We start from the raw sequence: 27,813 nt of genomic DNA, 5'->3' as shown, positions 1-27,813 counted from the left end.
GAACATAAGGACTGTATAGCCAACAAAATGGCCGCCGAGTTGTCTTGCGGCACTGGCAGAGGGGAATCCGACGGGCGATCAGGAGCCCCGTCGGCACCCTCGACGATGTCGTCGTCACCTGCGTCGGGATCCATCCCGACGGGCCGGTCTTCTTCCACGCCAAGGCCGTGGCTTAAGACCTCAATCAGCTCTTCCTCTGAAGCTGAGGCCGAATCTACGACGACGCCCTGCCCCCCCTTTTTCTTCCCCGCCGGGGGTTTCACGGGGGTCCTATCGATGGGCACAAAAGAGGACTCCCTCCGAGGTGGCAGGGAGACTCTGAGCCCCGAGGTCGCCACCACTGGTGTAGCCTCCACAGGCTGAGCCAGGGCCGCCGCGACAGTATCGATAGAGGGCTTGGCCGGATGGATTAAGGCCTTCACCACCTTAGGTGCGCTCACCGCCTTATCCTTGAGGGGGGGGGGACACTGCCTCGCTCCCCCTCCGATGGGGCCTTCGAGCTCGACCGGGGCCTCTCCAGGAGCTTCGCCGGGTGCTCGCCCTTCCTCTTACCCGACCCAGAGCGTTGGCTCGTGGCTGAAGGTGCCGGGGCGGGTGCGCCCTGCCTGGCGCCCGTAGAGCCCGACCGTTCGGCGCTCCCGGTGCCAGCGGACTCGCAGTGCTTGGCCTTGTGTTGGACCCCCGTCGCCGGGGCGTCCTCAAAGGTCTTAGAAGACCGCTCGGATTTCTTCCTCTTCTTCTCGCCTAACGGGCTCTTCCCTTCCAGCCAGTTGGCGAGACGTTGATGGCGGTCCTTCATGGTCCGCTCCGACATATTGCCGCAAAACGCACAGTCTTTCTCCACGTGCGTCTTGTCCTCATGTAAGCAGTAGAGACAAAGGGAGTGTTCGTCCTCCTTAAAGACGTTCTGCAGCTGGCATCGAGGACAGATCCTGAACAGCTTTCCGGGCGTCGAGCTTCCCTTCTCCTGGGCCATGTCCGGGCCTGAGAAACTTCTGGAGTCCTCCAAAAGCGTAGCTCGACGAAATCTTCACCCTTGAGGGGCGCAGGCGAATCCGACACGGGTCCCCGTTGATCGGATGGAGAGTCGGTGGAGCTTGAGGCTCTTTTGACCGAAAAAAAACGAAGTTTTTGAGAAAAAATGTGAAAATATAGCACTAACGCTCGAGAGCAATAGCACGAGGATCCCAACACATGAACGTGCGGTAAAAATCTGAAGATGGCTGCCAGAGGCGGTGCTTAGGTAGAGGGCAGTCATTGGCTGTGGTCAGTATGACGCAGAGACCAGTGATTGGTTATTACTACGAAAGACAGATCAGAAACGAAACTGATACTGGTTTTTTCTTTACCGAGGATTCCCAGCCTGACGACGGGGAATATTCATGAGCATGTGAATCCATGCCAGACCCCATGCTGGAGAAGTAAGTCTTTTAAAAAAGAAAATGCTTTTTGATGATCTGCAAAAGAGTGTACCACTCCATCCACAGTGATCCTTAATATCGCCAGATAAACCATATAATAACTCACTTTTTGTCATGTATTTTGAATGTTATTTGAACTCTGTTTCTTTTGGTTGTGGAGTCTGACAAACTCCATAGGCATCATCTTTTACATTGTGTCACACAGCAACTTCAGTGCAAGTCTTTCAGATTTCCCCAAGGTTTAAATACCTTCTCTTGGATAAACTACTGTTTCCCAGAGCAGTGAAGTGAAACTGACTTTACTTACATTGTAACTTTCTAGACCCAACACACACTATCTTACAATAGGGTGCTGCAGGAGTTACTTAGTATCCCCTTTGTCTAGCTTCTCATGTAACATGTTTGTGTTACCCTTTCCTCGATGAATGGTGGCAGTGGTTTACTTTTAACTACTGTGGTGTGCACTTACCGCGGGCTGCGGTAAAGCACCAAAGGGTGCCATTTTTGTCAAAATGGCCCTGGTCTTCAATTTTCGCCATTTCTTTGTGGGAAGGTCCTTCTTGAGATTTAGTCTGCGTGCCAAACCAGGTTTGGTCCCTTTGTTCGCTTTGCCTTTGGCAGGATTCACAAGTGAAGCCCACCTCTGGCTCCAGGGTGACTGGCAGGGGCAGGAAGCCAGGGAGGTGCCCGAAACTCCCTCTGCTTAGTCTCCTAGTAGAAGGAAATGCACTCTTAGGTAATTGGTCGTCTGGCTGTCCGGCAAGGACAGCCAGCCTGCTGGGTGACTGAAGCTAGGCTGGAATGAATGAGAGAAACCAACATAAAAGACAAGGGTTTTTGGCTTGGAAGGCACAGTCGACCACTGGACGAAGGAATCTGAAGAAGAGCTTAAAGACGCCTGCTGCAACTCCTGGACCGTTGGTTTGCCCGGTGAAGCCCTGCTGCTGTGCTGAAACTCCAAATTTGTTTCGACTATAGAAACCCTGTAAGGACGACTTCCCCCCTTGAGTTGGTGGGACCAATCCACTCCAAAGTAAGCCACCTGGACATCCTCTCGGAGCTGGTTGAAATTCCAATGCAGTTGCTGCTGGAGAGGAACACCAGATTGTGTGCATTGCTTTTAAGTTGGCCAAGAGCTCCAGGAAGATCCTCTGGACTCCCAGGAAGCAGGACTGATTGAGCCTGAGCCACCTCAACAGAGTGCTAGACCACAGATGCAAGGAAAGCCCATCTCAACAGCCAAAGGTCCACACTTGTGCTATTTGCTTAGACGAGAGGAGTTGAAACTGCAAAGTGCCACTGAATAGAAGTTGGTCCTTTTCTGTTGCTGATCGTCCCATTGCAGTGCAGGAGTCCTCCAGACGTCCTCCCTCTTGTCCCGACGACTGAGGCCCAGGAACATGGGAACTGAGGCCCAGGAACATGGGATCTGCAGAGCTGCACAGGAACAGAAGCCAGCAAAGCCCTTTTCTAACCTCTTGTCGTGTAACCTCACTTGTTCTCTGCTGAGGCCTGTCTGGGTTGCTCTGTAGAGTTGCTAACAGCTTCTTTACTTCAAAAGTTAGCTTGTGGCCCTACTTTGATATCTTCCTTTCTACAAAGACTCTAAAGCACTGTGCAAGACGTGTTACCTACATCTGAGAAGTGCTTCACCTCACCTAGACTTTGCCCAATTGACTTTGGCCTAGCCTGGCTCCCTGAATGACTCTTCTTCACTCTGACATTGTGTTTGGTCTTCCTCCCAGAAAGTGGGGTTTTTTTGAAAAGTACTTACCTCCTAGCTACTAAAGTCACCTGAGGGTGTAGGAAGTGTCTGTGTGCCATCCCAAAGGGGTACTTACTGATTTAGAAGTATTAAGAGTGTGTATTTTGGAGTGTATTTGTGTGTTACTATTATTTATTTTAAAATGTGTTTATTGGCATTTATAGTTACAATCACTATTCAGGTTGACCAACGTGGTCAACGGACAAATGAACAACAACATTTACATAACAAACACATCAAACATTAACTATCTCCAGTCACAGGGCAATCGATGGATGATTGGGTCGCAAGCGGGGGGAGTGGCCGGGCGCCACAGGCATGGGTTTGGGCTTTCCAAGAATGATGATGATGGGGGGGGGGGTCAGGTATCGAGTGTTCTGGTCAACCTTTAAGTCATGTGATAGGGCCAGGGAGACGTTCAGGGGGGCTTATCATCGGAGGAATGGAACAGTTTGGACATGGTATCTTTCCATGCAGCAAGGGCCATGCTCTACTCGTCCGTGGACCTAGCCACACTGTCCTCCCAAGCTCTTGTTTCGGCAGTCGCCCATCTTTCGAATTCTTTGCGCCATGCTCTATGATTCGGCCCTGCCGGCCGTTTCCATGCCATGGCGATAGTCCGCTTGGCTGTTATGCATAGCAAGTCCATCAGCTTAACCGCATATTTGAGTTTGGCCAATCTGGGGTAGCAGCCCAGGAGGCATTCAGCTGGGGTCCATTTGTACCTAGTGACTTCCGCTTCTTCGCAGGTTTTTTTCACCATTGACCAGAGGCTACGTGTTTTGGTGCAGTTCCATAACATGTGGATTAGATCTGCTCCCTCTGTCCCACACCAGGTGCACTGTGCCAGGGCGGTTTTATTGAACTTCGCAATCCTGCTTGGGGTTAAGTATGTGCGGTAAAGTATATTTAATTGGATTAGTCGAAATCTCTGGTTTCTAGAGACCTCTTTCGGAAAGGACAACACTCTACTCCATTCTACCTCGGACAGCTCTTGTCCCATATCTGATTCCCAGCAGATCTTTAGTGCATCACTGCGGGGATTGGGGTTGTCAATGAGAAGACTGTAGATTTGGGATATTGCCCTTCCCCCCTCGCTCAGGCTGTATAGTAGTGTCAGAAAGGGGGTTCCCTCCGGTTCCTCTGGCCAGGTGTCCCATTTCGTGCGTGCTATCTTGCGGATCTTTTGGTGCCACAGGAACTGGACAGAGTGAATGCCCTCTCCCTCCTGCAACTCAGTGAAGTCCCTGAATATGCCTTCGGAGTACAGGTCGCCCCAAGTATATACACCTTTGTCTTCCCAGAGCCTGATAGTGTGAAGGGTGGTGACAGACTTATCGAGTCCCGAGAGTATTGGTACTTCTTGGAAGTATGGTTGCTTCCAGTGCAGTATCATCTCAGTTCTACGCCATATTTTCCTGCCCAGAGTTGCCAGAAAAGGCAGATCATGTAGCAAAGTCTGTGGGGCCAAGATCAATTCCTTCATACGGATTGGGGAGATCATGGCCTGCAGCAGGGGGGTCTCTGAAGTAGTCCCGTCTGCTAACCATTTGGTTACATGGCTTAACTGGGCTGCAAGGTAGTACCTCTTGAGGCTCGGTAATTGGATCCCTCCTTGCCTGTGTGGTAGTACAAAGGTAGACAGTGCCACCCTATGTCTGCCCCTCCCCCATAGAAACTCCTTAAGTATTGTGTCCAGAAGCTGGAAGAAGGGTTTGGTGATATAGAATTGCACATTCTGGAACCCGTACAGGAATCTTGGTAGGATGATCATCTTGGTTATAGAGGCCCTACCCAGCATGGACAGTGGGAGCTTAGTCCAGAAACATATGGACTTGCGCAGTTTGGGTATCGCAGCTCTGGTGTTTTGTGTGTGCATTTGTTCTGGGGTGTGCATTATTTGGATCCCAAGGTAACGGAAGGAGTCAGTCTCCCATTTTATGCCCACTGAGGGAAGCTCTTCTGCGGTTTTATTTCTCAGGGCTGCTAATGGAAACATGCAGGATTTCGTCTTGCTAAATTGTATGCCTGAGACTTGGGCGTAGTTGTCAATGACCTCTAGTATGGTTGGAACATTGAGGTGGGGGTTGTTGACATATATCAGTACATCGTCTGCATACAGTGAGACAATGTGATCTATCCCGCCCAGCCTGATTCCTGCATCGAAGAATTGCTGCCTGAGGAAGATTGCGATGGGTTCTAGGCCCAGGATGTAGAGCATGGGGGAGAGTGGCCAGCCCTGCCTGGTGCCCCTGCGAATATCCCACGCGTCTGACACATACTTCCCAGATTTTAGCCTGGCCCTTGGTTCATTATACAGGATCAATACCCATCTGATAAATCGTTGGCCAATTCCAAAACCCTCCAAAACTGCCACCAGCCACTCCCAATAAATGGAATCAAATGCTTTAATTGCATCTAGGGACAGTAATGCGAGTTTTTCGCTTGTATTGGTCTCAGCTATGATGTGTTGAACCCTGCGTAAGTTATGGGACGTGTTACGCCCAGGTACAAAACCATTCTGGTCTTCGTGTACTATGTCACCTATCACTCTAGATAGTCGCTTAGCCAGTATCTTCGTTAATATTTTAACATCATAGTTAAGCATGGCAAGCGGACGATAGGAGTCGCATTTATCGGAGGGTTTATTAGGTTTGAGCATCGGGAACAATAAGGTTTCCCTCATGCTGTCCGGTAGGATACTGGTTTCGAATGTCTCGGAGAAGACCTGGTGCAATACGGGCATCAGGGTGGGTTCATATGCCTTGTAGAATTCTGGGGGGAGCCCGTCGCACCCTGGGGCCTTACAAGTGGCGAGAGACCTAATAGCCTCTGTTATGTCTTCAGGTGTGATGTCGGAGTCTAGGGCTTCAGACTGTGTTGGCGACAATTTAGGCAGGCCGATTTCTTCCAGGGTATCTAGTATCTGATCTTGTGAGACTTTGTGTGTGTGGAAGTATAGTTGTGCGTAAAAGCTCTGAAAGGTGTCGTTTATGCTCTGTTGGGTTCTGTGTACTGTGCCTTGTTCATCCTGTAGTGCTGTAGTTGTATGCCTAGGGTGTTCTCTTTTACAGAGCCATGCTAGGAGCCGACCCGGCCTATCGGCCTCTGCATGTGTCCTGCTAGTTCTGACGTTAAAATCGAACTTAGCCAGTCTGTCCCATGCTTTAGAGCAGTCCTCTCTGAGACCTTAGTTCCTCCTCCCTCCCGGGTGTATCGATAGGGGTGGACTCTATCCGCTGCACGGCCAACTCTTTCTGATTCAGTTCCTCCCGAAGTGTTCTCCTGATGCCCCCTGCCTTTGCAGTTGCTTCACCCCGTATCACCACCTTTAGGGCGTCCCATAGCATACTTATCTGGTCTACACTGCCTGAATTTTCCATTACATAATTCTCTATGGACTCCTGGAGCTCCTCTCTGAAGGTCGGATCCTTCAGGGCCTCGACGGACATTCTCCACATCGGAATGGGCGGTCTGGGGCTGTTGTATTGCCAGTCTAACAGGAGCGGGGAGTGGTCAGAGATGGTCCTCCCCAGGTACTGCGTACTGCCTATCTGAGGCATATGTTCTCTACTTATGAAAAAATAATCCAACCTCGTGAGAAGTTTGTGTGGGGATGAGTAGTATGAGTATGCCCTTTCGCCTGGGTGAAGGTCCCGCCAAGCATCAATCAGATCAAGTTCCTTGGTCATGACATTCAGGGATGAGGTGGCGACGGGGAAGCCATTTGCCGGTGGATAAGACCTATCTAATTCAGGATTGTGGACACAGTTGAAATCGCCTCCCCACAAGAAGAAGCTGTCCCGGTATTGTGACATCTGGGTGCTAAGTACCCTTAGATGGGCTGGGATATTGTTGTTGGGGAAGTATGAGTTTACTATACTTATTTCTCTTTGTTCTACAGTTCCCCAAATGATCAGATATCTACCTTCTGGGTCTTTCACCATCCTGTGTAGGAGAAATGGTACCTGGGGGCTGAACCAGATGAACACTCCTCTGGCGAATTTTGAGTAAGGGGCTCCGTAGCCTTGTCCCCCCCCAGTGTTCTCTGAGCTTCACGTCAGCTTCAGCGGTGCAGTGAGTCTCTTGTAGGAGGGCGATGTCCACTCTCTTTCTATATAGGTAGGATTTAATCCTGTTCCTACGGAGGTAGGTGCCCAGGCCACTTACATTCCAAGTCAGTAGTCTAATGTGTGTAGCCATCTCGGTTGCGCAAAACGCTTAGGGAACCCCCTTTTCTAACAGCAGTGCAGATGGCGACATCTGGTGCCGTCGATTCGGCACTGTTTTGCAAGGTCCAGCCCATCTCGGCCCTCAAGCAAGCCCCCCATCCCGCCAGTTGTGTTATTGCCTTCGGAGATTTACCAACTCGAACAACTTCCATCCCATGGAATGGATCAACAGAAAAGAACAACAGTAAACTGCCCCCAGCAGTCGATACAAATACTCGACGCTCGGGGGCCCCCGGGCCTTCCAGTCCTCTCCAGGTCTTCCGGCTCGGGTGGTGTGCAGGCATTTTACCTGCACCACTTCGGTTAGGGTGGGTCTTCGCCAGTTTTGCATGTGGCCCTTCGAGCTCCTGCCCAATTGCATCGCCTTCCTGGTGTGGCGATGCAGTTAATTCCGAGGTTGTAATCATGGTTGATATGCCGTTTAGCTTGTCGTGTGGTCTTTGACCTTGCCCAGGTGTTTATTACTTCTCGCCGTTCCTTCCGCAACCTCTGCCAGGTTGTGTTCAAGCCATAGATTTGCCGCCTCCGGGGTTTCCCGAAAGATTGCCTTCCCATTGTGAAGCACCTTGAGTCTCGCTGGGTATAGCAGCATCTATTTAAGGTTGAGTTTCCTTAGGGTGGCCTTTACTGCTATGAAAGAGTTTCTTGCTCGTTATACCACAGGGGTGTAATCGGGGTACATGACTATTGACGCCCCGCCTCTTCTGATCTCGCCGCCTTCCCTCGAGAACCTCAATATGGCCTCCTGATCCCTAAAGTTTAGGATTTTTGTTATTATTGGTCTTGGATGTGATCCGGGGGGTGGGCGCTTTTGAAGGGATCGGTGAGCTCTCTCCACGGAAAAACCTTGGATGAGTTTGCCTGCCCCGATTTCTTGCAGGAACAACGATTCAATGTATTCGGTGGGGTCAGGGCCTTCTGAATCTTCCGGTATCCCTAGTATCCGGACATTGTTGCGGCGGGCTCGGCCTTCCGCATCTTCTGAGCGTGTTTCCAGTCGAGCTACTGTAGATTCCCGCTCTTTGACCTTCGCTTTGAGTTCCTGTGTGGTCTCCACGTTGTCCTGCAGGGAGGGTTCCGCTGTGACCATCCTGTCGGTTAGGTTTCGCGCATCTTGTCTCATCAATTGAATGTCCGATTTTATTTCACCAATCTTGTCTTCCATGGATGTTCTCAGAGCTGCTATCGCCTGTAGGATTTGGGAGTCCCGAGGATCTATTGCCTGAGTCGGAAGTTCTTCGGCGGAACTTGTCTCCTGTGGCATCTGTTGTCTTGGTCTGACTGAGGTGAAGGAATCCATTGTGACGAGTTTGGGTTTTTGTCTTGGAGGCGACATTCTTTTTAAGGAGGGTTTCTGGTGGGATGCTGTGTGACGTCCGCTGAAGGCTCTTGGTCGGCGTGAAGTAACCTCGGAACCCCGTGAGTCGCCCTTTCACCAGGGCTTATGGGTTATTGCCGAAGGTAGTCGACCCTCTCGGTGCTATGCGGCTTTCCCCAATTAGGTGTGCAGGAGGTGGGGGAGTGTTCGCAGGAGTAAAGCCCCTCTTGGCCGTTGGTGCGGGGTGTTATTTTGTGCTGGGGCCAGGCCCTCCTGTTCTATGCGAGTTTCTGTCCTCCGGCTGCACTGCGTGGGTAGACCGTGTGATGGGCCCTGCCACAGGGCACGTAGGATTGCGTTGCGTTTTTGACTAGAACCAGGTGTCCTGGGGAACTCCTGTCCCGTAGGGTCGTCTGCACCAGATCGTGTGGTCTCCGCCCACGGGCCCACCGGCATCTGCCAAAGTTCAGTGGTGGTCTGGATTGGCCGGGACAGAGCACCGCGGGCCGAACCGTCCGCCGAGGATGATTTTTCACCAGCCGCCGGGACCCAAGAAGGGGCCTGGTGTCCCCGGAGGGTTTCGTGCGGCGCTCCTAGTTTGCCCAGGGGCCTGCCGCAGCCCGGGCCTCCAGCCTCCGCCTCCGCCCTCCCCTCACCTCACAGTGGTGGTGCGCACTGGGCGGCAGATGTCCCACGATGAGCTCGGCGCAGGGATGGGGGGCGCCGGTGTCCGAGCGCCGACGGCGGCACCGGTGGTCAGAGACTCTGTGTCTCCCCTAGTTGTCTGTCATTCCTCGTGAGCGGGATCAAGGCGTCAAAGCGCCGCGGACCGAATTGTCTGCCGAGGTTGAGTGTATCCCGGCGGCGGGGTCCTCCACGAAGGGGCTTGGAGTTTGTGCGTCACCCCTCGCGCCACTCGCTGTTCACTTAGGGGCCTGCAACGGCCCGGGCCCCCAGCCGCTGCCTTCTCCTCCTCGCCTCTCGGCGGCGGGGCGCCCCTGGCGGCAGGCGCCCTGCGGTAGTCTCGGCGCCGGGATGGGGGCGCAGATATCCGAGCACCGACAGTGGCGCGGGTGGTCAGCGACTCTGTACCCACCGGTTGTCGGGGACTCCCCCTCCACGGGCTCAAGACAGAGTCGCGGCCGCCATCTTGGATTCCCGGGGGCTGGAGCGCGGAGGTCGCGTTTTAAGTATTGCCGGCTCTGTTTTTTACAAATGTCACCTTCAAGTGGTGCAGGATCGGATGAGGCAGCTGGGCATATAAATATTTCCGCCCTCGGAACCGACTGGAAACTCTTTCAAAGATCGGTCTCAGGATCGGGGCAGGAGCTCGAGAGAAGTGTGTCCTCACTCCATGGATCTAGGCCACGCCCCTTGTGTGTTACTATTATATTGCCCCTTCTGAAGGCGGCTTCCCCAAACTGACTGTTAAATTAATAATTGTTTAATCAAGAAACCTTGTGTCTAAGAGTTTATTTGAATACTTGTCACTGTGAATCTCTGTGCAACTCCCCTACAGCTCACATTGACCCCTCTTGAGATAAGCCTGGTTGCGCAACCACGCCACCAACCGGTGTAGTCCAGACTTCTACCAAAGGTTGGATTCTTATTGCCAGGAAGTCAGGGTTGTTGTAGTGCACCCACAGGGTACTGCATACACTCTTGCCTAACACACAGGTATTTAGGTGCATGGTTGTGTAAACATTTGAATGTGAGAGAGGGTTTTGAGTCTGATACTTTGGGAGACAGCCAATGCACACTACGCCTTAGCTCTGAGATGTGATGAGATCTGTAGTGGTTGGTTGCTGACCTGAGTGCATTATTTTGGAAGATTTTGAGCTTTTTTAGGTTGTGTTTGTTAGTGCTGAGGTAGAGAGCGTTGCAGTAGTCTATCTTAGATAAGACTCGGGCTCTAGCAAAGGTGATGCAGTTACCTATAGTCAGAAATGGTCTTCAGGCGTTGATAAACTTGCATGTGTATGCCGTAGCGGAGGCAGACATGTTGATTTGTCTAGTCAGAGAGATGGAAGAGTCGATGTAGATAACTAGGGTTTTTACATCTTTTGAGACCGTGATAACATTGCCATCAATGTTGAAGGCATTGAATTGTTTGTCGAGTCTGGCTTGAGTCCCTACAAGGAGTAGCTCTGTCTTGTCATTGAGACAAACTGTGTTTGGCCATCCAGGCTTGGATGATTTGGTAAACGTCATTTAGGCGTTTTGAGTCAGTGTTGTAGTCACCCGATATGGACATAGGTATTTGGGTGTCGTCCGCATAGTTTGTGTAGGAGACACCCAAAGAGTCTAGGTCATCAAAAGGAGCTTTGTGAAGTTGTTGTATAGAGCAGGCGAGGTGCAAGATCCTTGGGGGACTCAGCAGGTGACGGACTGGGGTGGCGGAGGGAGAAAAAACTCTAGTGGTTCTATTGTCTAAAGGACTGGATCCAGGTGGTAGCTTCATTGGAGAAATGTGCTGCGGATGAGAGGTGTTTACATAAGACTTTGAGGTCCACCAAGTCGAAAGCTGCTGATAGATCTAGTAACAAATGGACTGCTAAATTGCCTTTGTCTTTGATGATCTCCATGTGTGTTACTAGGTCTAACCAGGCTGTGTCTGTGCCGTGTCTCGGTCGGAAACTGGCAGAGCCCTAGTAGATTTTTACTTTCCAAATGATGTTGAACCTATTGATAGGCAGCCCTGTCCAGAATTTTGAAAAGAAAGGGCACTGTTGTAATTGATCTGTAATTCGTTGGGGTATTAGGATTAAGGGTAGGTTTATTTAGAAGTGGCATGACCCATGTGTCCTTCAGATTCGTTGGTACTGTTTTATTTGTGAAGGAGGCATTGATTAAAGTTGTGATAAAAGGCGCAAACTCTTTTGCTGACTCTAATAATTGATGCAGGGCAGACATCCCCTAGCCATCTAGATGCTTTCAAACTCAACATCCTTGGTAGTGAGAGGTGCGAATTTGAACAGGTCTTGTTTATCCAGTGGTGATGTTAGGGTTACCAGAGGGGCAATGGTAGCGGTGAAGCTGCCTTTCTTTTTCTCTATTTTGGATTGGAGAAACTCGATTTTATCAGAGTGCTGACTGTATGTTGGTGCACCATGTAAAATCTTTAGTGCAAGGTACAGGTGGAGCAGAAGGGGTTTCAAGCTCTAGGAGGATGCTAAATAATTCTTCAGTGTTAGATTTAACTTTGGAGAGTCGATCATTGTAAAGTCACTTTTGGCTAGGAAGATTGCTGTTTTGTAGACGCAGCTGTCAGGAAGTTTTCTTTGTTAGTTCGGTACTGAAGGGAGGCTTTTAAAGGAGGCTTCAGCAACTCTTTTGATCTTACTCAAGATTCTAAGGTGTGGGGTGAACCAGGTATTTAAGTGTTAGCGCGGTTTAGCTTTTCGCATTTTTAACAGAGCGATCAAGTTGATGGCATTCAGAATAGTGGTATTATATGAGTCCACTAGAGATGTAGGGTCGATGTTCGAAACAGTCAGGTTAGTAAGAGGCTGGAGGAATGGGAGGAATTTTTCTGCGGTTATATTGCGCGTATTTCTAGAGAGTTTGGGCGGTGCCAGAGGCTTTTCTCTGTTAAGGAGGTTGGCATCCTGTAATGAGAAAAGAATAATGTGATGGTTGGACCATGTACATGGGTGGTTGGCCAGGATGTTTGTATTACAATTGGTGTCAGTGATCCAATCTAGTAGGCTGCCTTTATTATGTGCCAGTTGAGAGATGTGTTGTGTAAAGCCCAGCTCTGAGATACTATTGGCAATTGTTAATGCATTAGCATCTTTGGGGTGATGAAGACCCAAGTTGAGGTCTCCTATGAACATCACTTTCGAACCTGGTGTTATGTTTGCTGTGAGGAATAGCATTATATCGTCCTTGAAGGAAGATGAAGGACCTGGTGGTCTGGACATAAGGTGAATGGTAATAGTTTGTGTAGGTAGCTTGATAGGGAAGGGAAGATCAGATTAGGGCTAGACAATGTATAGGGATGTCAATAATAAAAGAAAAAGTGATTAACACAATGTTCTGAGCTTCTTCCAGCTCCTAGCTACTCTTAAGCTCGCCTTCCTCGAGTTCAAGAAACTTCCGCAAAATCCTTGAGGTTCCCTTCCTCAATTTCAAGGCAATACAGTTCGAATGAAAAGTGTCTTGAGGCTCTGTCCTCAAGACAGCATTGCAGTTCATCAAGTCTCAGGGTTCCCTTTCCCAAGACTCCAACGTATACTTGGTTTCAAGCTTCCAATGTTCAACACAACCCCAAGTCAACCTGACACTCCTTCTGGATTGCATTAACAGTTTGCGTAAAGTACTCCTTCTTGGTTTGCTTCATAGTGTTCTTTATCATTCACCATTGAGGGTTCCCCTGCTCTTGCACAGTTGTCAGACCACACGGTTCCCCCATCACAGGTCGCGCAACCAGGAACCCTGGGCTCTTCGACCCACACAGGTTTTTCTATATTTCCCCCAGTGTGCAGATTCACATTGACTTAGATTATCTCTTGGCTGCATGTTCAGGTTCACACTCTCTTGGCTTCTCTTGGTTAGCCTCTTGGCTTTGCCACAGTATTTCACACACCTTCTGCCAGTCTTTGGCCTTGCCACATAGTTATTCATAAAGTTCCCTTGACTTTGTCAATTCACTTTGGGGTGGTTTTATTTATTCCCCACCTTTCCGTTAGGCTCTTTTAAATTTGCATTCTTTAAAATAGGCACTTTCCTTTTTGCCTTTCATCATCTCGCAGCTTTGCCCACAATGTTTTCGTTCACCTTGGTATTCAATATTTGCTTAATATTTCCTTTGCAAGTGTTCACTATTTGTTAAAATAAAATATTCACTTCTTTATCCATGTTAGGGAGAATTCTCCAGAATGGCTAATTTCCCTTACCTACTGAATCCCTCAGCAGCTTTGCTGGATTTCTAGGATTTTTTTTTTCACCTGGTAAAAGTGTGGGTGGTCAGTCATAATTTCGAAAAAAATATTCGAAAGACAATGTCGAAACAATAATATCTAAAAAAAAATATATCCATTTTTTTTTGTTATATATTTATTTTGGGGACCGGGAATAAAAAAAATGGGTAAAACAAAAAACATTTTTAAAAAAGGGGGATGGGGAGGACCCCCCCATTTCGAATAAAAAACGTAATTTTTTATTCGATATTTTGACTTTCGAAATTTTTGTTTTCGAAATCATCACTATAAACCAAGAGTGTGAGCCTTTTACCCCACTTTTACATGTGTTTTTGATGTGTGTTGTACATTTTGTGTTCATAGACTGTGGAGCCTCACCTACTCCATAGGCATTATATTTTTACTGTAGTGCAGTGACACAGAGTTGTCTTTTTCAGACTGCCCACTTTAAACTCCATTTTCTGGGACTGACTACTGTCTCCCAGAACATGTAAAGTTGCCATTAACTTATTTTTAAATTCACAGACCCAGTACAAACTATCTTCCATAGAGTACTGCAAAGGGTTAATAGTTATCCCTTTTGTCAGTTTCTCATGGAACATTATTACATTCCCCTATCTTTAAAATTTGGCTGGTGGCAGTGCTACCTACCATTTTTTCCCTACCGTGGACTATGAAAAAGGCCTTGGTACTATTTTAGGCTAAGTTAGTAGACTCGAACTTTCATCCGCTGGACCCCTTTTAATTTTATTTGGTTCCGGCTGGTTTTATTCACCATTTTTTTTTGTAAAGGTCTTTCTCGTGTTTTATTCTGCACGCCAAACCAGGTTTGGTTCCTTTGTTCGCCGTCCTTTGGTAGGCTTCTGCACAGAAGCCCTCCTTAAGCGCCAGAGAGTCTAGGTAGACAGGATGTGAGGGAGGGGTTTTAGGCTTCCTGCACAGGGTCTCCTTGGAGACCTAAGTCGCACTCTTGTTTGATTGGCTAGGTGACTGTCCTGCCAGGACAGCCACCCTGCTGTGTGATTGACAGCCAGGCTGTGTGAATGTGGAAAAACTGCATAAAAAGCAAGTCTCTGATACTTGGAAGGCAGAGTCGCCACTGGATCGACAGAACTGAAGAGAAGCTGAAGGAAAAGGACTACTGCAACTACTGAACCTTCCGGTGAAGCCCTGCTGCGGGTCCGAGTCTCCTACACTTCGACGACAGAGATGATCTGCAAAGAATCTTCTTCCCCTGAACTGGTGGGACCAACCAGTTTGCCAAACACCAGGCAAGTCCTCCCTCCCCTGGTCGATTTGCTGTACACCGCTGCAGTGAACCGGATACCCAGGAGGACTGGACCCTGTTTGGGTTTTAAGGAGCGCACCTTTTATTCATCGCTTTGCTCTGCTGCTGGTTTCTTCCCTGGGCAGCGCAGAACCCTCCAGTCTTCCTCCTTCGCCTCAGTCCGACGGTCGCTTCAGGAACCCTGAGCCTGCAGGATCTGCCAGGAACTTCTGCCTCAGCTACAGCATTCTTCTTCTACTAAGGTACTGTTCAAATCTGATCGTTCGTTCCATCCGACCACTGTGAAAGTGTTTGAAATCTTTCGCTAATCCGAAGGCCTGTCCTTCTCTACTCTTTTAAATAACATTTCTTCCGACCAACTTCGTTTCGAACTCTTAGCAAAGACTTAACCGCAAACTACTCTGAACGATGTAATCCTGTGCAAAGACTCTGGCCGAGGCCTGTTGATTTGAATCCTAGTTGTAGTAAGCCATTTCTAGATTGCCCTGCCTACTTACTTGTTGGTGCTGCTTGATTTTGAATAACCTTGTCTTTCCCTCCCTTTTTAATTTGCTGGAGTGCCATTTTGCTCACACTTCATTTTGAGCTTAACTTATCCAGAATTAATTGGGTGGTGTGTAGTGTATTAAGATTGTGATTTTCTGCTGCTTTACATTAGTGAACTGATTTACAAATGATTGTGTAAATAAATGTATATTCTTTTACTCAGAAACCTTGAGTCAGTGTTTGTTTGAACCATAGCAATTGCTGTCCTTTGTGTAACTTCTGATACTGCTCACGTTACTCTTGAGATAAGTCTGGCTGCTCAGCCATCGCTACCACTTTACTGTGTAGTACAGGCTTGTACCAAAGGTGAATTTGTACTGTCACTTGTAGTCTTAATTGTGTGTGGTGTTCCCAGAGGGTACTGCATATGATCCTGCCTAATAATCTAGAACTCTTCTTAATTACTTTCAGATCATAGTTTTCTTATTTCAGTTCGTTCGGCATTATCGGAATACATGGCCGGCTACATTAGCGCAGCGTTTCCGGACAGAGTGTTTTCTAGATTACACTCACCGGTTGTGCGCGACTGCTCTCTGCAGCTTTGCCGGTTCTCCCTTGCAGCAGCCATTGAGAGCTTCCCTCGCTCTCCCGATAGCCGCAGTAGCTGTGGGCTTTGGGTGGAGCACAGTCTCCTGCTGTTGCTATAAGCAACCGGAGCACGGCTTGAGATTTAGACCCTCTTAGGGCCCGCACTCGGCCCAGGCATCTCTCTCACTCTCCAGACTCGCACTGCTCCCAGCCCTGGCTCTGACTTGCTTCCCTCCACCCTGTTTCATCGCCTGCTTGCTCATCGGTCTCTCCTTGTCGCATACTTGTCTCTCCTTGTCGCACACCGGTCACTCTCCATGGCATGTAGCCCCACCTCTTATACTCTCTAGGAGTATTAAGGACCCACAGGGGTGTGTCATTAAGATCAATTGCCTAACCTCTATACAACCTATTAGTGGGACATGCCAGACCTCCCCAAGGGTATGCATTCACAGTCTTCTTCTTCGTACCTATTGGTTTTCACTACTCCTAGTCACCTCTTCCTCGTCTCAGTACTGTGACAGATCAAATGATGGGAAATGAGAGGAGATGTCTTACAATAGCCTATAAAGGCTGGGGGAGGTCTAGGTTGGTTTTCAGAGGGAAAAGGGGGATACCATGAATCACCTGTGGGCATTACACTTCCAATCCCCAAGGACCCTCCACCCAGGTGATCCTCCCTCACTTCTCCATCCCCAGGGTCAGGATCCAAAAGCGTTGGCTTTTCCCTGGCCCCCTGAGGAGAGGATCCAGGGGAGTAGGAGAGAATACTCTCAGGTTTCTCACTAGAGAACAGGAAATCCCTCGTGGGAGTTAGATGGGAAGCACTGCTTTGCAGGAAAGACCTATCAGTACAATGAACAGCCCATGGCATGGTATTAACAAACTCTGATGTGGGCACAGTCTTTTAAAGAGGGTAGAAGTTAGAGTAGCCAAGAGAGAAGTGGCAGTCCCCAGGAAGGTTCCACCATTTCAATTCTGCCAGGGCTTCCAAACCTTCTGTGCTCCCTCCCCTCGAGTCAAAGCAGTCTTGTGAAGGCTTTACCAGGCAGAAGACTCTGAAACAGCAGCCAGGATTGGACCATTTGTAGAAGGCTAGAAGGGAACCAATCCGCTGTAGAAGATTGACTTTTTTAGGGGCGGGTGCCCCCCCCTTTTGACTCCTCTTTGGACTACTGAAGAAGGAATTCCTTCTGCAAGTGTGTTGAGGACAGAGTCTGCACCAACGTCCTCTTTCATACAGATGAAGAAAAAGACCAGGAAACGGGCCAGCCATTTCTATCAAACATCCCATAAGAACATTTGGGGTAGCCTGCTGGTTGGACAAGGCCAGTGCAAGCCTATACCACTAGCCCAAGAACCTGTTCAACGGAAGTGAGACCCGGCAAGGTCCCTCTACCACCTTCCTTGATGGGAAGTGAAGCCCAAGAACTACCCTGGAGACTCTGGTCAGGTTCCCCCACCAACAATAGAGAAAAGGATGTGACCCTGGCAAACTGCATATCTGAAAAGCGTCAGCGCCATTTTGGACCACCTAAAAAATGCGCATCCAACCTGCTGCGAGGAAACCGCTTGACTTATTTTTATTCGACTGTCTTGAGGTTCACTAGACGCTGATGCGGCTGCTCCTCCATCTACACATTAGGGGCCTGCTCAGTCTTCTATGGTCCTCAACATGACATGCATTAAGTTTCCGATATGCGAAAAATCACTCCAATGCGCCAACTCCTTATATGATTAAATGAAAAAAAATTATTTGCCGAGTCAAATTAAATTTATTAACTTTGTGTTATTTTCACACTGATCAAATTATAACCTTCAACACATTTTCCCAAAGTCAAAATGTCCTTTCTTATAGTGTTATTGCTCACTGTTCAAGTTTCACAGCTTGTAACCAATTTGTTATTTACAAGTTTCCTTTCTCATGACTTGTAACCATTTTGCCATAAGCATGTTTTTTTTTCTCTCAAGTTTCAGAGCTTGTAAACAATTGAACAAGTTTCTCTTACCTGGTAACGTTCTTTCGATGGGATGGTCCTACAACGTATTCCATATCTATGACAGGTAATCACCACGAGTGTGCTGCTTCGGAAACTTTTTTCGGCGTCTGCCTCCTGCGTCGATGACGTCGATGTGCCGTCGTCGAGGACCTCCTCCGACGTCATCCGATGTGATAAGTAGGACGCACGACGCCCGTAGCCTAAGTTGTAGTTTTTTCCCCCAGAACGTGTGACATTAGTCTACTGCCAGTCAGACACAAAGCCTTGCGGAACGTAAGCTGCAATCGCATAAGAAATTCTGCAGCGGGGAAGGTAGGGAGGGAGCGATATGGAATACGTCGTCGGACCATCCCATCGAAAGAACGTTACCAGCTAAGAGAGTAACTTGTTCTTCGAGGGGATTGGGTCCTCCGACGTATTCCATATCTATGACAGACTCCCAAAGCAGTACCAGAGCAAGGAGGAGGGAAAGAATTTAGAATGAAAATTTAGAATTGCCGATCAAATAGCAGAGCAAAGGACCGCCTTGCCAAAGGCCAGATCCTGTCCTCGGATGGAATCGAGGGAATAGTGACGTACAAATGTATGTACTGAAGCCCAGGTGGCTGCATCACAGATGTTGCGAATAGGAACACCCCTCTGCAGGGCAGTAGATGCAGCCATACGGCCCGCAAGCCAGCCGGTGGGTCCTTACCCGCCAAGCGGTAACACTCCGAGATGGCCAAAATAATCCAGCGAGACAAAGTCTGTTTGTTCACAGCTTGTCCCAAACGCTTTCCAGCGTAACCAATAAAGAGTTGAAGTTTGAGCATGGATGGAGTTTTTGAAAAGCGGAACTCCCTCTCTCCTGCGCACTCCTTGTTCGTTGGATTACTATGTCAGCCTGCAGCCTAAGTCCTGGTTTGTCAAGGAACCAACTCCAGGGTTCCTGATTGTGAAGACAGATTGTGGGGTTTGACAAACTGTGGACCTATAGGCCCTCCTTGGCCACCAATTGGTCCCTTGGACTCCCCCTGTCAACCTAGCCAGGGGTTCCCCATTTCCCTCCGCCCCAACTCAGCCAACTGAGGCCCCCATCTAACTCTGAACATTGAGCCTTTATCACCTTCCTTCGGTACATAATACATGTGACGTTATTATGGAGCAATTAACTGCCTTTACGTATTACCAAAGTATATACCACGTTATAAATGCCCTTTAGAGCACGTTGATCACCTTCATTTAGGTTCATAATCCATGTGACGTTTCATGGAGCAAGTAACTGCATTCACTTACTACCCAAGTATATACCACGCTAATTATGCCCATTCCAATCGTGCCGGTGCGTAACACAGCTCAAGGACATGAATGGAACTGAAACAAAAGTGAACAGCCTATCCATGGGCTGCTTCCTTGAACGAATCAGATCGCTCGATTGCGAGACCAATCAGAGTTCACCTTCCATATTATAGGAAGCAATGTGCATTCCCAACAGACGACCGTCGCCTTCGCCACTCCGTCCACTCCGTCCACCTTTTCTTCCTAACCGGACCAGGTAAGCCTTGTGCTCAGCACCTAACGTCCTTTGCAGACTTCTGCTGCCCTAACCCCCAGATCACGCTAGGACCCCTATTCACAAATGCATCCGCTCGCGCACGCGGCTCGTTTTGAACTATTAGGATTAGACCACTGGCACTTTGCCTCTTTCCCTCCACTTTCACTGCTACTAATGCACTGCCCCAACGAGCGCCGCTCCACACCTCCGGAGCCCGCGTCCATATGAATAGCCCACTTCAAGGTCACTAAACCATCACAAAACGCTGCCACTAGGGCCAGGCGTACTCATCCCCCTTCAATCCGCTGATGGCGAACACCAGGCACTTTCCCCATATGGGTGGCGCTGCGCTGACACGCCAGCCCCGACATTACTAATAGGCACCAGCCTCACTATGTAGCATTGCCTCCCTGCATAGAGGAAGTGACCCTGCAGTCCCCCTTTTTGTTGAGGTAGTGCATGGCCACTGTGTTGTCCGTCAGGATCAGGACATTCTTTCCTCGCACAGTCGGCAGAAAAGCCTTCAGAGCTAGCCTGAGAGCCCTCAGCTCCAACAGATTGATATGGAGTCTGGACTCCGACGGAGACCAACGACCGCTGACTGTCAGCTCGTTGGCATGAGCTCCCCATCCCGTGAGGGATGCATCCGTCACAATCGTCACCTCCGGCCAGGGAAGCCAAAACTGAGCCCCCTTCATCAAGTTGCCTTCGACGGCCCACCACAGAAGGTCCTGGGCGACCGAGGGTGGCACCTGAACCGGGTCCGACATCCTGCCAGAGGACTGCGACCATTGCATCTTGAGTGCCCACTGCAAAGATCGCATCCGCAGGCGAGCCTCTGGCACCAGAAGAATGCAGGATGCCATGAGGCCGAGCAACCTCAATAACTCGAACGCTGGGAACGTCTGGGCATGCTGAAACTTGTGCACCATCTGCTGAATGTGAAGAGCCCTCACCTGGGGAGGAAAACACTGCCCCAGGGAAGTGTCTAGCACTGCTCCGATGTACTGGAGCCGCTGTGTTGGCGTCAAATGGGACTTCTTTAAATTGAGGGAGAAGCCCAGCCTGTGAAGGGAGTGGCAGGTGACTGACAGATGATCCAGGACCTGCTCGGGAGAGCGCGCCCTGATCAACCAATCGTCCAGGTACGGGTAGACGTGAATCCTCCCCTTGCCTGAGATGCGCTGCCACCACCACCATGAGCTTGGTGAAAACCCTCGGGGCGGAGGTCAATCCGAAGGGCAGGGCCCGAAACTGAAAGTGCGAGTCGCCAACCGCAAATCTCAGATACTTCTTCTGCTTGGGATGGATCGGCACACGGAAGTAAGCATCCTTGAGGTCGAGAGACACCTACCAGTCCTGAAGCTGAAGGGCCTGGAGGACTTGAGAGAGAGTAACCATCTTGAACTTGTCCTTCCTGAGGAGTTTGTTCAAACCGCGCAAGTCCACGATGGGTCTCAATCCCCCCGTCTTTCTTCGAAATCAAAAAATAAGGGGAATACCATCCCTTGTTCCTCTCCGCTACAGGCACCAGTTCTATGGCGCCTTTCTCCAGCAGGGCTTGAATTTCCTGCGCAAGGAGCGGATCTGGACTCTTCAAAGAGAGGTTCCTTGGTGGATTGTCGTGAGGCCTCTGCCGAAAGGGAAGACAGTAGCCGTGGGTTATGATCTCCAGAACCCCACATCTGAAGTAATGGCACGCCACTCTACAAGATGCTGCGCCAGCCTTCCCCCAACCGGCGAACCATGGGACATGGCCTCATGACTGAGTGGTAGCGGCTGCGGCGTTACCTGAGGGCAAAGAGGCAACTGCCCGAGCGGCCTTGGCACCACGGGTACCCTGTCGTCCACCTCTGGTACACCTGCGTTGGCCTCTTTGACTGCCAGCGCCTCTCGCTTTACCAAAGGAGGAGTAATAACGAAAGGAACCACCCCTCCATTGCTGTCCCCTAGGACGAAAAAGCTGAGGTTGCCTGACTGCAGCACCTAACGATTTGGCTGCAGCTTTAGAGGTCTGCAACCTCTCAAGGCTCTCATCAGCCTTGCTGCCAAAAAGGTGTTCACCGTCAAAGGGCATATTGAGGAGCCGGGATTGCACATCAGGAGCAAACCCCGACTTCCGCAACCACGCAAACCTGCGTATCACGGTGCTCGCCGCCATGGACCTGCAGACGCATTCAGCCATGTCCAAACCCGACTGAAAGGACTCACACATGGCATCCTTACCATCCTGGACCATAGCAAGGAAACCATCCCGTTCGTCCCCTTCGGGAATATGTTCATATGTTCAGCGCTAATGCAACACAGTTCCACAGAGTGTGTGTGAAACGAGACACGGCACATATGGAGTTGGCCGCCTGAAGCGCCATACCATCCGAAGAAAACACTTTCTTAGCCCAGCCATCAAAACGTTTGTCGTCCCTATCAGGAGGGATGGTAGGGTACAACGCCTGCTTTGCCGGGGCCGTGGCCGCCTGCACCACCAAACTCTCCGGAGTGGGGTGCCTGGTCAAGTAGCAGGGGTCGCTACTGGCTGGACGGTATTTTCGCGACAAGGACCTGCCCGCCGCCGGGAGACTCTCCGGAGCAGTCCAAGCCACCGCCACCCTTCTCTGTAGAGCCATATGAAACGGCAGTACCGGGTCAGTTGGGGGACCAACATCAAGGATGTCCGTGAGATCATCCTGCACAAACTCCCCTGGGGGAGCAGACCATCCCAAGTACTCGGAGACCCTAGCCATAAGGCGCCGGTACGAGGAATCGGCATGAGAGCCAGGCTCAGGCCTACAAAACTCCGGAGAGGTGTCCACTGGCATCATGCAGTGACTGCCTCAAATCGTCAAATTGGCTATGGCCCGAGACCATCTCATCTGGAACCTGACTAGGAACCAGGCCATCAGAGTCCTCATCCACCTCCGAAATATATTCCAGGTGGTGAAAAGAAGGCACTCGAGAGTGCTTGCTCTTAGACAGAGCCTTTATAGAGGGTTCCCCCGTGCCACGGGGTACCTCCAACACCCCGGCCTCGAAAGGCATCGAGGGCGTCGAGTGAAACGGCGCCGAGAGAACAGGCATCGGCGCCGAGAGGATCGGCATCGACGTTGAGTAAAGCGGCGTCGACGCCAGATGCAGCGCTGCCAGCATCGACGGCGTCGACACAGTCCTCGAAGCCGGAGCTCCGAGCGTGTCCTTCGACGACCTGAGAGTCGACGGCTTCGACGACTTCCTCGGAGCCGGAGTCCCGGGAAAGCCTGTCGACGCCCTCGACGCCTCAGGCGTCGATGTCTTCCTCGAAGACATCACAGGTGCATACGGTCTCGAGCGCGTCGAGGACCGGGACCTGGAACGGGTACGTCGAGAACGAGTCCCCTTGTCCGAACGGGACCTCTCCCGTGACTCGTGCCGACCACTCTTGCGAGCGGTGTCTCTCGACCTTTCATGGCCGACCGCACTCGGGGGCGCGGACGGCTTAGTACCCTGCGACTCGAGAATCGCCAGAATTTTCTTCCTGAAGGAAGCCCATTCCTCCGGCGTCGCACGGCTGGTGGGGTAAGCGACGTGCCGGGCAGAGTCCTCAGAAGAGGACCTGGAAGATGACTGGTGTCGGCGCTTCCGAGAATGCCTCGAAGAGGCCGAGGAGTGGCGAGACCGACTCCTAGAAGGAGACCCACGAGACTTCCGACGACGACGCAGAGAGTCACCTCTCGAATCATCCGTCGAAAGCCCCGCAGACTTCGACTTCCGGGGCTTGGACACCCGACCTACCGACAACTGCTTCTTACGTTCCCGTAAGGCTTTGGACGTGAGCGACTGGCAGTCGAAACAGTCATCCGTGTCGTGGACCTCCCCGAGGCACCAGAGGCAGGCGTCGTGCGAGTCCGTCACTGACATCTTGGACCCACACTCCCCGCACTTCTTGAAGCCTGGACGCGGGGTCGAAGACGAAGTAGAAGACATCTTCTCACGAAGGATTTTCTCACAAAAACAAACAGGTTCGAAGAACCGAGAAGAACAGAACTCCAAAGAGTCGAGGCGTAACCGAGATTCACGAAGCAACACGTTCGCGGAAAAAACTGAACTGAGGCTACGGGCGTCGTGCGTCCTACTTATCACATCGGATGACGTCGGAGGAGGTCCTCGACGACGGCGCATCGACATCATCGACGCAGGAGCCGAAAAAAAGTTTCCGAAGCAGCACAGCTGTGGTGATTACCTGTCATAGGTATGGAATACGTCGGAGGACCCAATCCCCTCGAATGTTATTTACAAGTTTCCTTTCTCATAACTTGTAACCATTTTGCCATAAGCAAGTTTCTTTTCTCAAGTTTCACAGATTGTAACCAATGTGTTATTTACAAGTTTCCTTTCTCATAACTTGTAACCATTTGCCATAAGTAAGTTTCTTTTCTCAACACGTGTTTCCCCATTGCCAGTTACAATTGTTCATCAGGAGAAAAAAATATTGGTCCTATTTATGTGACTGGTTGCATTTGATTTTCTTGAACCAGTATCTTTATCCAGTAAAGTTTATTGTGATAAAGCCACTTCTGATAAAGCTCTATAAATGTTCTTTATTTTTTGATCTTTAGTTCTTTCTCATAATTGTCAAGAAAATCGTCCATGATTTGGTAGTTTTTAAAGGTAATCTCTGGGAATTCCAATGCTTTAATTGCCCCTTTAGTGTCCTCTATGTCTTTCATGATTTTCTCGTATGTCTGAGCTGCTTGATTTATTAGTCTTATCTCTTTATAGGTGTTGTTCAATAGATTCACCCAATCCTCAAAGGCTGCTGTCTCTTCTTCATCATGGTCTGCCTCTTTACCAGCTTCTTTGGGCCCCAAGTCTTCGCCACACTACCACAATGCCGTCCTGAGCCAGTTGAATCTACTCACCTCCGAAAGGATTTGCTTTTATGCAACTTGGGAAGCAGAGTCTTTGAGCGCCGCCGACCCAACACCACCTGCAGTTTCTCAGATTCTTCGACCAACAAGTAATTGATTCTGTCAAACCACACCGTTGGATTCAGTCAGTGCTACTGCCCATCTTTACCCAGGCTCAGCGCTGAAAGCGCCCAGACTACTGGTTCAACACTGAAAAGCATGCAATGCAAGAAAAAAAAGGTACTGCTAGTGGTTTTGACCCACTGGCCTGCTTTAAAGACCTTAGTGGCATTTAAGACCCTATTTGTTCCCTTTTTAGAACAATACCCTGAACAGGAACATTAGCTGCGGAAAATGTTTGCCTGGCTACCCCTATTGTCAGAGGTGTCCAGTCATTTTTTCAAATCCAAACGTTTGGAAAGGCAAACTTTCGAATCTTTTTTTTTCGAAATACAAAAGTTTCGAATGAAAATGTATTCGAAAACATTTTTTAAAGTTTGCCTTTCGAAACTTGGGTTAGGGATAGGGTTGGGGTTTGGGTTAGGGGTGGGGGGGTGATGTGGGGGCTGGGGGGAAACCCCTAATATACACTAAAATCTTAAAATGTTAGATGGAGCTATCCAGTGCTGAAATTAGAGGCCTGGACAGCTCCATGTAAAGTTTCAAAGTTTAAAAAAAAGGCATTTTAATGCCAATATACACAAATAATTTTCAAATGTTACATGGAGCTGTCCATACCTGTAATTTCAGCACTGGACAGCTCCATGTAACGTTTCAACGTTACAAACAAAACAGCATTGAAATGCTACTTTTAACATGTAAAAGTGCATTTCAATTGAAACCAATCCATGACTATTGTCGACGGATTGGTTTAGAAAGAAATGCACTTTTGCATGTTAAAAATAGTATGTCGAGCCTTTTGTTTTCAATCCTTTTCATTCTGACCTTTTTTTTATTTCGAATCTTTTGATTCGCAACTTTGACCCTAAACCATTGTCAGACACAAAGTGACTCCTTTCATTACAAAGTTTGCGTATGCTGTGTTTTCTCTTTCAGGGATTGGGTGCAGAGTTTTTTATTAGTGTTTTGTATTATATGTTTAATGAAGGTATGTTATTTTTAAAGAAGATTAGTTGGACATTATTTTGGTACCAGACTGCTATTTGGCCTGCTTGTGTGCTAGCTTACATCTCTTTTGAAGGAAATAGCTGCACTTGTGATATGCTACCTTTAGGAGAAGACAGGGGTATACCTGTCAGGCTGTGCCCACTCACTTTTAAGATTGGGATCACTGCTGGTTTAGTGGAAGGGTGTGATGAGTCAGAATGTTATCCACTTCTCATTCATATACTACTGCACAGCAGTAGTTATTTCAACACTCTGCTCCTCCCTGTCTGTAAGTCCAAAGGGGGAAAAGAGAATCCATGTTTTATTATTAAAACCATCTTGCCTTTACAAGCATCCAGTATCCTTGTTCAATCATTTCTTGCCTCGTCAGTTTCTTTATGACATCCTTATTTACACAGCTAACATGTACACGTTTTCCTGCTTGACATTTGCCTCTCAACACGGGCCACTCTAATCTGATGTGTCCCCATATATTCTCATGCTTCACATTAATTTTTCATTTTTCATTAACTTCAGCATTTCATTCTCTCTTTCCTCAACAACTTTGAGGTGTGTTCAAAATGTATACTTTACTTTGGTTTGAAACCCGTTCTGAAGCAGATAATTCTTATTCTATATATGTGTGTATGTTCTCGCTAAAAACTTGACGCTCATAGGCTTTGAAATGTGCTGTAGAAAAGCATCCACTGCACAAGAAAAAAAACAAAAGTGGGCACAAAAAAGAAAGCTTTAAAAACAACTGAAGGGTTACATACACTAGGTTCAGCTTTTTCCACAGGATGAAGAAGTTCCTTAGCATTGAACACTGCTACACTGTACTGATTTCTTACCTTGATCCCACACATTTAAGTAGGCTAAGATAGGAAACCCTAGCTGGCAGGGAAAGGATTCACATTTTGGGTGCATGCCTCACAAAAAAAGCCCACCAAGAGACTCAAAATGTTTGTGATCAGACTGTACCTTTTATTGTGGCCAGGATGAAAAAGGCAATTATGGCATTGTTGATGGCACATGTGGACTTGGCAACACAAGACATCACTGTGAATGGGTTCAGGAGGTAACTGGAAAGGAAAAAAGCAATTTAGTTGCAGGCTGACAAAAGATGACTTTGGAAATATTCTGGGAGGGTATAAGGGTATAAGGGAGAACATGTGAGACACTTCGGAAGATCTATTTTATGCTCCTTGTTCATGTACATGTGTGAAATAAAATTCAAATTTGGGCCCAATAATTTAAACCAGAAATTCAGATGAAAAGAAAATAAGTTGCTCAACATTGCCTTTATCACATAACTTGTTGACAGCCTTTCTGTAGATTTGTTTTTCTGGAAAATATATTCACTTTTAAAAACCTTTCAATATACTTCTTGAGGTCAGAAATAGTTGAAGCAGCATAAAGATATAGCAATTCAAAGTTGTTGTTTAGGTTGCCCCCACACGACTAATGTACAGTTTGAGCGAAATAATACTGAAAAAAATAAAAAGTAAAAACAGCTCTGTCACTAGAAGTCCAGCCTTAAAGTCTTTGTGCGGAAGAAAAGGGAGTCCTCATGGGGGTAAAGCTGAATGTGAGGTCCCTTATGAATACTTGAGGCCACTAAACGGTTTCCTACTATACATAGGATTCTAGGATCATTAACTTCCTGCGAGGAGGGACAAGCATTGGAGAAGGAACAAGTTACTTACCTGTAACTGTTGGTCTCCAGCATGGGTCTGGCATGGATTCACAAGCTTATGAATATTCCCCGTCGTCAGGCTGGGAATCCTCGGTAAAGAAAAAAATCAGTATCAGTTTTGTTTCTGATCTGTCTTTCTTAGTAGTAACAATCACTGAACTCTGGGTCATACTGCCCCCAGCCAATGACTGCCCTCTCCCTAAGCCCCGCCTCTGGCAGCCATCCTCAGATTTGGTAGCACACAAAGTGGCAGTATGACCAAGAGAAGAGCCGCAGAGGGCGGGACGGTTCGCATGTGAATCCATGCCAGACCCATGCTGGAGAACAACAGTTACAGGTAAGTAACTTGTTCCTTCTCCAGCATGGGGTCTGGCATGGATTCACATGCTCATGAATAAAAGAATACATAGCAGTATACACATGCACAACCACGGGAGGAGGCAAAGGCTCAACATTAAGCATCACATCCAAAACTCAACATTAAGCAATTCTTACCTCCTCACCAGGCTCACCTTAGGCAAACAGGTTGCGCAGCACTGCTTGGCCGACCCTGGAGTCCCGATCGACGCAGTAGAA

General features: G+C 48.8%; 1 protein-coding gene across 1 annotated transcript in view; it reads right to left on the bottom strand.

Moving 5' to 3' along the window:
• The window catches only part of PIGU (phosphatidylinositol glycan anchor biosynthesis class U), a 700,531-nt gene that overhangs the window by 478,132 nt on the left and 194,586 nt on the right, over positions 1-27,813 (bottom strand). The window contains exon 6 of the mRNA XM_069652261.1: positions 26,523-26,623. Coding sequence (XP_069508362.1) covers positions 26,523-26,623 — 101 coding nt within the window. The remainder of the gene's footprint in view (positions 1-26,522; positions 26,624-27,813) is intronic.

This window comes from Ambystoma mexicanum, chromosome 3p (genome assembly GCF_040938575.1).
Source record: "Ambystoma mexicanum isolate Mex_15411 chromosome 3p, UKY_AmexF1_1, whole genome shotgun sequence".
Lineage (NCBI taxonomy): Eukaryota > Metazoa > Chordata > Amphibia > Caudata > Ambystomatidae > Ambystoma > Ambystoma mexicanum.
Note: the sequence above shows the minus strand (reverse complement) of the source record. Positions and strands in the feature narration are given on the sequence as shown.